Source organism: Gymnoscopelus microlampas (genome assembly GCF_963454915.1).
Source record: "Gymnoscopelus microlampas genome assembly, chromosome: 7".
In the NCBI taxonomy this organism is placed as follows: Eukaryota; Metazoa; Chordata; class Actinopteri; order Myctophiformes; family Myctophidae; genus Gymnoscopelus; species Gymnoscopelus microlampas.
Genome location: NC_139944.1, coordinates 34,002,336 through 34,015,874, shown reverse-complemented (window position 1 = coordinate 34,015,874; position 13,539 = coordinate 34,002,336). Strand labels below are relative to the sequence as shown.

The 13,539-nt window shown below is 42.3% G+C and overlaps 1 protein-coding gene across 3 annotated transcripts in view; it reads left to right on the top strand.

Annotated features, from left to right (window-relative positions):
• The window catches only part of magi3b (membrane associated guanylate kinase, WW and PDZ domain containing 3b), a 305,615-nt gene that overhangs the window by 228,328 nt on the left and 63,748 nt on the right, over positions 1–13,539 (top strand). For all 3 annotated transcript variants that reach the window (XM_084062094.1, XM_084062095.1, XM_084062093.1), the window contains exon 4: positions 12,738–12,947. In XM_084062094.1, coding sequence (XP_083918220.1) covers positions 12,738–12,947 — 210 coding nt within the window. The remainder of the gene's footprint in view (positions 1–12,737; positions 12,948–13,539) is intronic.

Sequence of the window (13,539 nt, the reverse complement as noted above, 5' to 3'; positions counted from 1 at the left end):
GTGTGTTGATTCACTGTGTGTGCTTTATGTGAACAGAGGAAAAACACTTTGTATATCCAGTAATGTGTCTCTGTCACACCTCAGGCACAGTACAGTAACAGGTACAGTACTGTATGGTTACTTTAGAGGTGAAAATAACAACAAGTGAAAAACATACAAGGCTGGTGAGGAGCGTGAAACGAGCCGACCGTACTCGGCGCCATCATGTTGAGTACCAAGCGCACAGTGACTGCAGATAAACATTAGTCAACCCTGGCCAACTCTGGCACATTTACATTTTAATGACTTCATTAATTTGTTTAATAATAATAATTGATTTGTTCCTTCAAATAAATAAACATGCTATAAACACTGCTACATGCTTAACTTCAGCCATTAGCCCTAAAATAGCCTCTTGATATAATTTAGACAAAAGTACAATGCATGCACACACAGATTCAACACCATGCAGGTTACAGTCGCCTGGTATAGTATTTCCTTCATCTCCAAGCTGTAGAAAGGTGGGATTTTATACCTTAACGCTGTTACATAGAGAAGGCGAGAGAGAGAGAGAAAATTGCGACAGAGAATCAGATAATCTGAACAAAAAAAAGAGAGGGAAAGAGTGAACTACAGGGAGAGGTGAGAGAAAAGCGGATAATAAAATAGGTGTGTGTGTGTGTGTGTGTGTGTGTGTGTGTGTGTGTGTGTGTGTGTGTGTGTGTGTGTGTGTGTGTGTGTGTGTGTGTGTGTGTGTGTGTGTGTGTGTGTGTGTGTGTGTGTGTGTGTGTGTGTGTGTGTGTGTGTGTGTGTGTGTGTGTCCGCAGGGGCGTGTGTTATTTAGAGGATTTCTGCGCTCCCTAGCTATCTATAAACTTTGCCGGCAATGCCGGGGTAACTTATTGGCAGTGAGCAGATGTATGGCCTGGCCTCCCAGGAGACTAATGGCTGGAGTTTGCTCTACCCCAGACTGAATGAGAACCTGTAATAGTGTCCCCCTCCCTGTCCCACCTTCCTGCTCCTATAGAGCAGTGATTTTCAACCTTTTTCGCATCGAGGACCCCCAAATTGACAAATATTAGCCCAGGGACCCCCATTTGAAAAGGTATGCCAGGGACTCAACCATTTAGATTTCTTGGGGGTCCCAATCTACACTGTATCACCATCATCAGTGTTCATTTAACTCTGAGAGTGTACAAATGGAACCAAATGGACCCGTCAGGGTCCATTTGGTTCCATTTGTACACTCTCAGAGTTACAGACATACAAGGGTCAATTTGGTTGCTAACTATTAATTTAGCAGGGGACCCCTGGAACCCCCTCAAGGACCACTGGTGGTCCCCGGACCACTGGTTGAAAACCCCTGCTATAGAGCAGTGGTGGACAACATACTCAACTCCAGTACTCGAGTCAAAGTATACTGTAGATACTCGGTCAAATATTACTCAAGTTGCTCAGTCAAATTTGTACTTGCTTTTTAAAATACTCAAGTATTCAAAACTACAAATTGCAAAGTGTATTTTCTTTTTAACGCAGGACCTGAGCTGAATGAGCAGGAGTCAGTGGGACTACCAAATAACCTTGCAATACATATAATAATATAAAAAGAACCCTCACATGTAACACATGGCGACGCGGTGTGAGCTTGTAGATCTGCTATTTTCAAAAGCCTTTTACACATTTTAGACGGGACATTCTGCATAACTAGTACTTTTACTTTTGGTACTTTAAGTACATTTTGATGCCAATACCTTCGTACTTTTACGGACTTTTACTTGTAACAGAGTATTTCTACATTGCAGTATTGATACTTTTACTAGTAAAAGCAGTATTGATCGCTTAAAGTGAACAATTTGAGTATTTTTTCCACCACTGTTGGCTACTGTCCACCACTGCTATAGAGACATATTGAATGCATTAATGCAACAGTGGTGTAGCTAACCGTAACAAAGTACTGTATATCGATCTCCCCAGTAGGCCATATAACCCACAGTTAACTTGGAGCAGGGCTGGGAGTAATCGCATGGAGAAATGGAGAAATACTCCATTTATTTGTGCTGGAGGCGCAGCCTTTTTATTTCTCTTTATTTCTTTCTTTCTTTATATACAGTAGCTCAGGGCTTTTCCATTCTCTGCAGAGTGAGCAGGAAAATAAACATGATCACAACCCTCCTCTGGAATACCTTTTCACAGCGTTCTGACAGGTAAACAAAGCAGTAAGGTAATAACATTAGTTGGGGGTGTGGGTTTCATTTAGGTGTTACTGTGTGCCAGCACAGTAACATCATGCTGGTAGTGGTACACAGAAACACCTAATTATACCCCTCCAGTATTTGTAGGATTTTTCAGCTGTTTAATGTTTCCCGCCTGTCGTGCTATACATTGATTCCGGAGGCACCATGCAGTACAGAGGTGAGACGAACAAATGAAGTATGTACAATTTAAAGTTCTTCTAAAGGGTGATTTTTACTGAGTTGTGTGCTGGTGTTGCACACCAAAAAGAACTGGTCCAGAATGATTTTCGGTGCGTGACGGCGTTAAAAATGAAAGAACAAAACAAAAACACCGAAATATAATTGCAATCGAGGTCGGGTGTTGTCAGGAAGCCACTGCTTAGCCAGGACTCTTATAAAGGACGGTATATGTGTTGTCATCAGATGAAATGCATGGCTCATTCAGGAAAGTTTCAATTAAATAATCTCATACTAATGGCTACGGAACTGTTGTCAAATCTCTGAGTGACTTTGTCAATTTGAAACCTTGTTACCACTTGATGGGATGATCGCCTATGGTTGTATTAAATGAACTTGAGTTTATCTTGGGTGATACGTGTCATGCAGTATGTGACATAAAACGCAATAGCTTTTGCACGCTTAGATCTTGGCTGCCGTGTGTTATTTCTTTGATGTATTGTGGTTTTTATTGTATTATTAGTGGGCACTGATATTATTACTGCGGTCTTGCTTATTAATCTTTGATTATCTCTGTTGCGTTTGGACTTTAACTGGTAATCTTGCCTGTTTGTGTGATATTGTTGCATAGTGGGCCTATGGATGGAATCAGTAAAATGGATTAAGTTGCTTGTCAAGACAGGCGAATCTTGTTATGATTAATTAGTTTCAACTGAAACAGGCCTCGCAACTGGAACATGCCTCATTGATGAATTAAAAGAGATTTTCCTTTATAGTTTTTCTCTGTTTCTACTCTCTGACCCTTACACTGTCCATGGTGCTGAAATGTGATTTGCACATTGTGTAGCATACATAATTCACTGTAGATGGGTGACAATGCATCTGAAAACTAATTTACGCTTTATTCAAACCACAACCATATCATCGCTGTTGGGCAGAAACCTTTTATCTCCATATTTCATCCTACTCCATCGTTCAACAGTGTTGCACAAAAGTAGCAAAAATAGCCGATATAGAAGCTCACAACGTGTCGCGATGTGACACGTGCTATTTTTGCTATTTCCGAAGATTTTTGAAAGAAAGTGAAAGAAGTCTGTCTGTGGATTTTATTTACAAGAGCTTGTGACTTAATAACTACATTGGATCCTTTGGAACACAGGTTATTTTTTTCCATTTCCTGAAAAGTAATAGTCTTGGAGATACTGTACAAGGTTTTTTTCTGCCTGACAGCAAGAACAGGAAGTAAAATAGACTGGGATCGATTTAGAGTTCAGATCTGACTCCCACCATGTCTCCCTTGTCTCTACCTTCGGTTTCACGTCTCTCAACACTCCCTTATCTAAAAATCACACATAAAATGCATCCATGGATCTATAAACTAGCTGATGAAGGAGTGTTGGCTACTTCAGTCACTCCAGTGTGCTTACACGCACCTACCTCCATGGACAGCTGTGATGATGTACTGTTCTGTTAATGGGATACTTAGCTAATCTTAATGTTCTTGTGAATAGTCCCAAATGAATGCCTATTATGTTCCATTAACGGCAGATAATGACCCAAAAAAATTGCAATGGCCATTTTTAGGCATTACATTACACCAGTGTATCAAGGTCCATTGTTTATTTGGCATTTTAGCCACGGACCACCATTTGACGAGATTTTGCCTCTCAGACCCAAAACGTAGAATATTTTGTTATCGTTGGATATGATTTTGTCCACAATTCCATGCTGTATTGATGTGGTATCATAGGAGAGATAACAGGCAAACGTTGATCAAAATAACGATTCTTTAATTAAGTCATGCAGATGTTTAACAATAATGTAACTCTTGAGAGTGTAAAATAGATCCAAATGGACCCATAAGGGTCCATTTGGTTTAATTTTACGCTAGATCTATAAGGGTCCATTTGGTTACAAACTTTCCATCATTTAGCTGGGGACCACCTGGAACCCCCTCAAGGACCACTGGTGGTCCCCGGACCACTGGTTGAGAACCACTGCACTGCACCAGCAATAGGAACTTAAAGTATGCTATGTTAGTTTCATCGTTCCAAGTCGGAACACAATCGATTGATTAAATGAACATGCTCTGAAAATCCACCCATCTGACTTAACCTGGCAGCCATGTGCCGCGAACACTTTTGAGGTTTTCAAGTGGGCCCTGATACAGAAAACGCTTGGGCTTGGACACTGGAATATAACGCTGCCTCTTACATTGTTCCTCTCTGTCGTCCGTGACCATGTTCAGTTCAGCCCCCACTGCCCCAGACCAACTGTCCCCTCCATGCTCCAGCATCTGACATTCCAGCGTGACAGACATGGGTTTTGGAAGAGGTTCGGGGGGGTCATGCTTGGGCAGACCGTCACCCGTTGACAAACCTGCCCTGTGTGCAAGCTCAGCCTGTGTTCCACTCCGACAGTCGGGCCGGGACGCAGGCTGTGCCAGGTTGGCCCTGAGGGGTCTCAGATCACATGCCAGCAGACACACCGGCCATCTGTGCCAGGCCCTCTGAGAGGGATCACGAGGGTTTTTGGGGGCTATCGGCCTCCCTCGCTCTTGCACTTGGTGCCTCTGGGGCTCGGGTCAGGGCACACTTGCGGAACAGAAGAGAACAGAACAGAACAGAACTGAACAGAAGAGAACAGAACAGAACAGAACAGAACAGAACTGAACAGAAGAGAACAGAACAGAACAGAACAGAACAGAACAGAATTGAATGGAACTGAAGGGTCCAGTGCAGTCAAATGCGAGGCCAAAGGGACCAAAGGGACAGCTGCCTGGCAAATGAATCTGTTGCATACATGACATCAGCAAGTCATTACTATTAGTAGAAGAAGCCCTTGCAACTATATAAATATAGCCTATCAGCAATTGATCTGGCAAAGATTTACATCCATGGAAATAATATCCAGGAAATATAATAATACTCTATACTGCAGTGGTTCTCAAAGTGGCGTCCAGGGACCCCCAGGGGTCTTTTAAGGGGTTCCAGGAGGTCCTCAGCCAAATCAGTTCACACAATTAGTTTGACCATTAACACTGTTTTATACTTAAGCTATTCAAAAATTGCTGATCGGTCTACAAGCTCACGCAAGCTTGTAGACCTACTATTTTTAAACAGTTTTGAGATGGGGAACCCCCAAATGTTTGGTCAAATCCGTCCAGAATGCGTTGACTTTTCTCAACATTGCCTCTCTGCTTTTTACTGGCTCCACCTCCTAGTTCCACCCGCGGTAGGGAAAGTGGCGGACGCTCGCTCCTCTCCATAGACAATGCATTGAAGTTCACCACTTTCTCAGATTGCAGCAGAGGAATAGCAGTAGTGGAGCTACATTTATAGGAGTCATTTATTGTATACACTGAAGGAGGAGCTACATGAGGCAGCTGTGGCCCAAAGGGCAGCAGCGGTCTAAAGGTTAGAGGAGTGTCCATGTGGTCGAAACGTTCCCAGTTTGTTTCCCCGGACCGGCAGAAAAATCTGTGTGGAGAAGGGAATGACCACCACTCACTCATAGCACTGCTGAAGTACTCTTGAGCAGTGCACTGAACCCCCAACTGTTCCAGTAGAGCTGCTCAGTGACCCAACAGTATAAGACTGTGGTTGTACTGTGCAGTTCCCATGTTTTAATTTGTGTGTGTGTGTCTGTGTGAAGTGTGAAGCAGGGCGTTGCTGAAAAAAGTGCATTCGAGCAAACCTCCCATGGATAAATAGCCCCTAAAAACGATGAGAAATGAGACCACGAAAATCCCCAAACCAGTGGGGTTCATCATGAAGTCTACCTATTAGATTACGAAATATCTGTGCAAATTGTGGCCTGAGGGCTAGAGTCTAGAGGCGATGTCATGGCATCACTCAACTCGTAAGGGTTTATTATTCAGGGACTATGTGAGTGCGCTCAACAATTTCGTTGCGATCCACCCATTCCATTTTGAGATATTCTGTGTGTAACTGGGAATACATAAACTGTGGTGCGGGTCATGGCGAAAAAAGTTTAACCACATGAACCCTAGCATCCCGCCCAGTGAGCCATAGTCGTCTATTAGACCTCCGTCGAAAACCGGGTTATAATTGGTCTAACAGTGAACGTTTTTTCAATGTCTATTCTTAGCCTAGACGTTGATTAGATGTTTTTTAAGCATATATATTTAGACCGTCTATATTCTAGACGTCAATTCAACGGCTATGATATAGACGGTCTATATTTAGACGCTTAAAAACAGCTAATCAACGTCTAGGCTAAGAATAGACAAACTTTCACTGTTAGACCAATTACAACCCAGTTTTAGCCTAGACCTTAGACGTATTTTAGACGTCTAATAGCCCGAAAAATGTGGGTGTTCTGGACATGTAATAACAGGTGAACATTGTGCAAAAATAGCTTATCTACAAGCTCACAACGCATCATGTATATATCATCTGTTTTCGGTGGAGAGATTTGGTGTGGAGGGAAAAAAAGTTGTTGAGATAAATGTTATTTTTATCATTGGGTTACTACAATCAGAGTTCATTCTGGAATCTCCCTGACTATCTAATGTGGAAAGTAGATATTTTGGATATTTTGAATAAGTCATGGGGTCAAACTAGGGAGCATGAATCTGCTCTGCAAGTTTCATGGCAATCTGCTCATTAGATTTTGAGATATCTTGTGTGTGAGTTTGGCCTAAGGGTGGTTGGTGCTAGAGTATCTCCATAGCGTAAAAAGGAGTTCTCCTTAACGCTATGGGACTTTCGAGCCTATGCGCACGCACCACAGGCTGAGCAGCCTCTCGTCTGTAGTAAAAAATATGCTTTCGCTACTCACCAAAACAAAGACGGTTTTATGGAGTTCAAAGCCTACTCTACCTAGTGGGAACACTCTGAGCCCCCCACCTCATGTCTAAAATACACTTTTTGGCCAGATAAGAAAAATCTGGTGAATTCCATTGACCAGATCTGTAGAGGGCGCAGTGGAGTAACCAAAACATTTTTTTCCTTCCGGCGAAATATTTTCTTCTCTGGCCAAAAAGTGCATTTTAGACTTGAGGTGGGGGGCTCAGAGTGTTCCCACTAAGTAGAGGCTTTCAACTCCATTAAACCATCTTTGTTTTGGTGGATAGCGAAAGTGTATTTTTTATTTTTTACTATAGACGAGAGGCTGCGCAGCCTGCGCTGCCACGGGTGAGAGGGGAAAGGATCAAAAGTCCCATAGCGTTAAGGAGAACTCCTTCTAACGCTATGGACCAGAGCTAGTGCTAGAGCAATTCTTTTTTCCATGGGCTCACAAATCAGTAGGGTTCGTCATCTGGGGAGCACGATCTTTCTTCCTTAGCATCTTCAACCCACAGGTCAAAGGTCATTACACTATATTGGGAGCAAAGTTAGGATCAGAGTCCACTTGAAGATCTTGTAAAGCGTTAGATGATTACACTGAAAGGATGTGCAGCGTTAAAACAAGGAGCTTCAGTCTTCCCTGCAGCTCATCAACTGTGTGGCAGCACGCCTAACATAACACCGGACACGCTCCCCTGCCTGTTAGCCCCCACCCCCCACCCCCCCCACTTCAAAATGTTAAAGAGTGCCACGAATGTCAGCTGACTGCGTTTACATTCACACATAACGCCTGCGCACCTATGTCGGCGACACACACACACACACACATTTATCGGGGGCCAGGGGACATGTGTTTGTAAGTAATTAATCACAGAGGTGGCGTCTGGCTGATGAATGTCAGCATGCGGTGGGAGGCAGGCGGGACGGGGGGGAGGCTGGGGGGTAAATCTCTCTTTTCTCTGGTCGTGCCGCCCCTGTTAATGAAGCCATCTTAGAGGAAATGCAGATGAGAGTCACTGGGCCAGCAGGCACACAGCCTGATATCCATATACTGTCTGGCAGAAACCTTGTATCACTGTACCCATATTTCAACTCTTATTGTTTGTTTGTTTTTTTGGTAAATGAATGCCCTACTTCGGCTTTTTGTATTATCCTTTTAAGCATTATTGTATAACTGTACCTCTGGCCCGGGCGGCTAGCGTAGCGGTCCGGGCACCTATAGGCTGCTAATGCAGCAAAAGGCTGTTCCAGACGACCTTTGCTGCGTGTTACTCCCCATCACTCTCTCCCCATTACCTGTCAGTCTACTGTATTCTATCAATAAAGGCAGAAAAAGACACAAAATAAACATTCTTAAAAGAGAAATAATAATAACTGTACCTCTGTACTTTTTTGCAAACTGTTAATAAAGTATTTGATACATTAATCAATCATATCACATTGTCACACAAAAGGAGCAAAAATAGCCGATCTACATGCTCGCCATGCGACGCGTTGTGAGCTCCTATTTGATCTGCTACTGTGTGTGAGCTGCTAAGTGATCTGGTATTTTTGCTATTTTTGGATAACAATGTTATGAGTGAAAGTGGTTAAAGTGTATCTGTATGTGTTTTATAAATATTGGACCAATGAAAGGTATTAAGGAGAGCTTGTGACTAAATAATAACATTGGATTCATTGGAACACGGGGGTTATTTTTTCTTTCTTTTTTTTACATTTCCTGGAAAATAACCGCTTTGGATATACAAGGTTTCCTCACAGTGATGCTATGTGACAGGAGGAGGAGGAGGGGAGTGCTTTTTTTTCTTCCTTTATTCACCCTCCTCATCCTCATTCTTCTTTTTTCTGCTGCTAGTTTGACGGAGATGAGCATGGCTGCATTAACCCACTAAGGCCTCAGGTTCCGATTCTACAAAATGTCTTCTAAATCCTAACTGTTTTCTGAAAAAAATGATGCGATAATATCAGTGGTTCTCAAACTTTTCCATGTCAAGGACCCCCAAAATGATATGTATTTGGCTGCGGACCCCCATCTCAAAATATGTTGTTCCAGGGACCCCCCCCAGACGCAAAGATTTAAGTTACAAATGTTTGCTTTGAAAAATATATATATTCAAAGATTTGAGTTACAAATGTTCGCTTTGAAAAAAATATATATTCAAAGATTTGCAAAAATGTTCATGATTTTTTCCAAAAATAGCAGATCTACAAGCTCATAGCGCGGCACTCGGTGCCGCGCTATGAGCTTGTATATGTGCTATTTTTGAATAGCCCAAAGAAATCTAAAAATGACACAGATGCGTCCCCACCCGGTCTTAATGGGTTAACCCACTTTAGCTGTACTATAGTGCGGAGGATCGGCGCCTGGGGGGGGGATCTGAGGCTTTGACTGAGAGAGCGAAGCTCCTATCAAAGACATACTGTAGAGCATGTGCTCGTTGTATCGGGGCCTCAAAAAGCTGCTGAAAGAGCTGGTTGGATTTCCTCCTGAGCTTTTCGTTTCTCTTTGCTGCCTCGTGCACCCTTTATCGATGTATTTTAGCCTTTGTATTAAAGCTAGAAAGATCGGTATAGCTGATTAATCCATTGAGACCGGGAACGCACTTGTAGCAGATCTACAAGCTCATAGCGCGGCACTTGGTGCCGCGCTATGAGCTTGTATATCTGCTATTTTTTGAATAGCCAAAGAAATCTAAAATGACTGAGATGCGTTCCCGGATTGAATGGTTTAATGCCCCTGTCTCTCTCTCTCTCTCATAGTGTTTATGTATTGTCTGCTCATCCGTTATCTAGATATTGTAGAGCAAATGATCATAATAGTATTGTCCCATCCATAGTCCGGCCCAAATCAAAAGATCAGGTTTACACAAGGGTAATTAATTTACTTAAAACCTCAATATCCCACTGGCGTCTCTTCCTATTCTTTAATTACGTGAAATATTAATTGAAAATTAAGATGAAGCGACTCTATCAGGTGATTACTGCTTAGGACAGCCAGCAAATATTTGACCTCAGAAAATTAATTGCCAAACACCTAATTAAGTTAAATTGCATAAACACATCCGACAGGGTGGCATTTAGAAAACAAATAAACATAAAGAAGAACTGTAGCGAAATTACAGTACGTGCGCCATAATTCACAATCTTAATGGAGGTTGAATAATTACAGATTTCTAGGCCTAAATTGAGTCACACAGACCCGTTCACCCAGCCCAGATTGATCACCCCATGAGTACCACATGAGTAAATGATTTAAACAGGCTTTTTTAGCACTCTATTCCTCGCCTGTACTGTACAGAGAGCTATTATCCCCACTGCATATTCATAATCTCCACCATGAGCTTTTACTCCATTAAAAAAAGCATTGCTAGCTCAGAGATTATATAATTGCTGTACTCACTGATCAGTGTAATTTGCTGGCAGATTCCAGGTGAAGTGAATGTAAGGTTTTACCATTCATGACAGCTGTGCAGAGAGCGGTTACCCTTGGAAAGCAAGGTGGGGGTTCCAGGAAGGGAGTGAGCTTAATTAGTAAAAAAAAATGTTTTTAAAGCCAGCAGACTTGATAAATTAACTGTACTAAAGAGTGAAATGTGAGTACTATGAGTGAGTTAATTAAGGTAGTTTTGTTTTCCTTTCCAACGCTTTTCACAGTTAAGCTGTCGCTGTTTTTCAAAAGAAAATTGTAGTTAAGACATTACTGCCCAGTTGCTTTTTTACAAAACTGTGCAGAATGATAGAGGGACATGCCAAACTGGTTGTACTAACCATCTGGGATGGCTACTAGGACTCCGTTCCCCAGAAGTGTTATTGGTCAATGGTTCCACTGTCCCTGAAAACTGCAGTTCGGAATCGGATGAGTGTTCTCAAACACCATCATAAAGTTCTGTGATCGGTTCTAGTCCTGCCATTAGATGCATCGTTCCATGTTAGATCTCCTCATCGGCACCACATTCAGTTGGTCAACCAATTTTATTGTAACAGCAGCATATTTTTTTCAGGCTGCAGCCAATGGAAACGGTTTTGTTTTGTGCCTTGTTCAGTAGCCACAAGGTTACTCATCCATACATAGAGGTTCATTATCCGGTCCAGGTTGACAATGTCCTAAAGGGGAAAGGGAGACCTTTGTTAATGGGAAATTCAGTTCCAGCTCTACCCTCTCAGCTACGGCCTTCCTATCAGTGGCAAGAAAAACTATTTCTATAGCTTGTTGACAAATACAATGGATTTATCAGGACTGTGTGTATTGTAAATGGATATTTACACATAATAGTACAATAAAAAAATATTGATGTTAATGTGAGTATGCTGGAATCCATTGTGGCTGGCCAACCATACTTGAGTACAGTCCATGATGCTCTTCTGTATTTTACTGTGGAATTATGAATTAAGAATGCTTCTTGTTTGGTTCCTGCACCCAATTATGACCTGTTGATTGCTGTTTGTAATGAGTAATGAGGTGTGGGGGCGGGGTGGTAAATTGGATATGAGGACCCTTTATGACAGAAAGAGAAGTGTGATGCAGAAACTCCAATCCTTAAATTTAAAACTCTTGTCGAATTGTATAATCTGTACCAGGTAATGAACTCACATCACTGATTCAGTTCTCTTTTTTTCCCCATTTTAACATCCATACTCTCCCCCAACATTCTCCCCCAAAATGACTTTTTTTCTATCGATTACACACCCTATAGAGACTTGAATTCATGGAGTTTTTTTGTTTTTGTCGCATTCCTAAGCCATTTGATGACCGGCGGCGGCTCCGGTAGGAGACTCAAGGTGTCAACTTTGAGTCTCCTACCGGAGACATTAGCAACTTTCCTCCAGTCATCAAATTATTGGCTTAGGAATGCGAAAAAAACAAAAAAATATCCATTAATTCAAGTGTAATTGATAGGAAAAAAATACATTTTGGGGGTGAACTATCCCTTTAATCTACTATAATTAAACAGTAGTTAAAGTACAATATACAACAAGGATGTATGTAAAAATACAAACACAATTGATGGAATAATAAAATCGGTATAAGAACAATCAATTACAAGGCTAAAGTCCACAGAATGTCTAGTTCAGGGGTCTTCAACAGGGGGTCCTAAGAGCTACTATAGGGGGTCCGCCAAATCTTTGTGTGATAGGATTTAGTTTTTTTTTACATTAACCATTTGAACCCTAGAATTCCTTTTCTGAGGGGAACATTAGCCGAAAATAGCAGATCTACAAGCTCTCAACGCCTCGCACTGCGAGGTGCTGAGAGCTTGTAGATCGGCTATTTTTGGCTATAGGTGTAGAGGGAAAAAACAGCAGACTAAGTAAAAAAAAAACTTTTATCTGAAACATAATTTTATACAATATAGAGTAGGGGGTTCCTGCTTTATCTCTCTCTCAGCTAGGGGGTCCTTGGCCTGAAAACGTTGAAGACCCCTGGTCTAGATCATAGTGGTAGTTAGAATGGTTGGTCAGTCACTACACCATTCCTCCCTCAACCCCCTTCACCTTCCCCCAGGCTAACCTCCTTTGTCGTGCTCCATTCCTCCAGGTAACTACTATGGGACCCCCAAGCCCCCCGCCGAGCCCAACCTGGTGCAGCCGGACCTGGTGGACCAGGTGCTGTTTGACGAGGACTTTGACGGCGAGGTCCCGAGCAGGAAGCGCACCACCTCGGTCAGCAACATGGACCGCAAGGACAGCATGGTGCCGGAGGAGGAGGACGACGACGAGAGGCCGCCGCTGGTCAACGGACTGCCTGGTCAGTCACACACTGACCACTTCTTAGCCAGTATCTTATTTAAAGCAGTAGTTCACCCAAAAAAATACGTCTTTTCTATCCACTACACACCCTACGAAGCCTTGAATTCATTCGAGTTTTTTTTGTTTTTGTCACATTACTGAGCCAATCGTTTGATGACCGGCAGAGTCTCCTATTGACCGATGACCCGGTCAATCAAATTATTGGCTCAGGAATGTGACAAAAACAACAACAAAAAAATCCATGAATTCAAGGCTTCATCTCGTGTGTAATGAAGTATTTTTTGGGGTGAACTACTCCTTTACCCACTTAAACCCCAGCATTCTTATTGCGGGGAAAGCTTTCGCTGTAAATAGCAGACTGACAAGCTCAAAACGCGACGCGACGCGAATGCTTTCCCCACAATAACGGAAAGCACAAAAGACACTAGTATAGAGCCCTGAGGGATTCCGGTCAACCATATGGGGTTTAAGTGAAGCACAATATTTTTCAATGTATCTTTTAAATATCTATATAAAACAACCGATTAACCACTTATGCATTGTTTTATACTTCGTCGCACAATGGTGTCGAGCTAAAATTGTGAAAATTG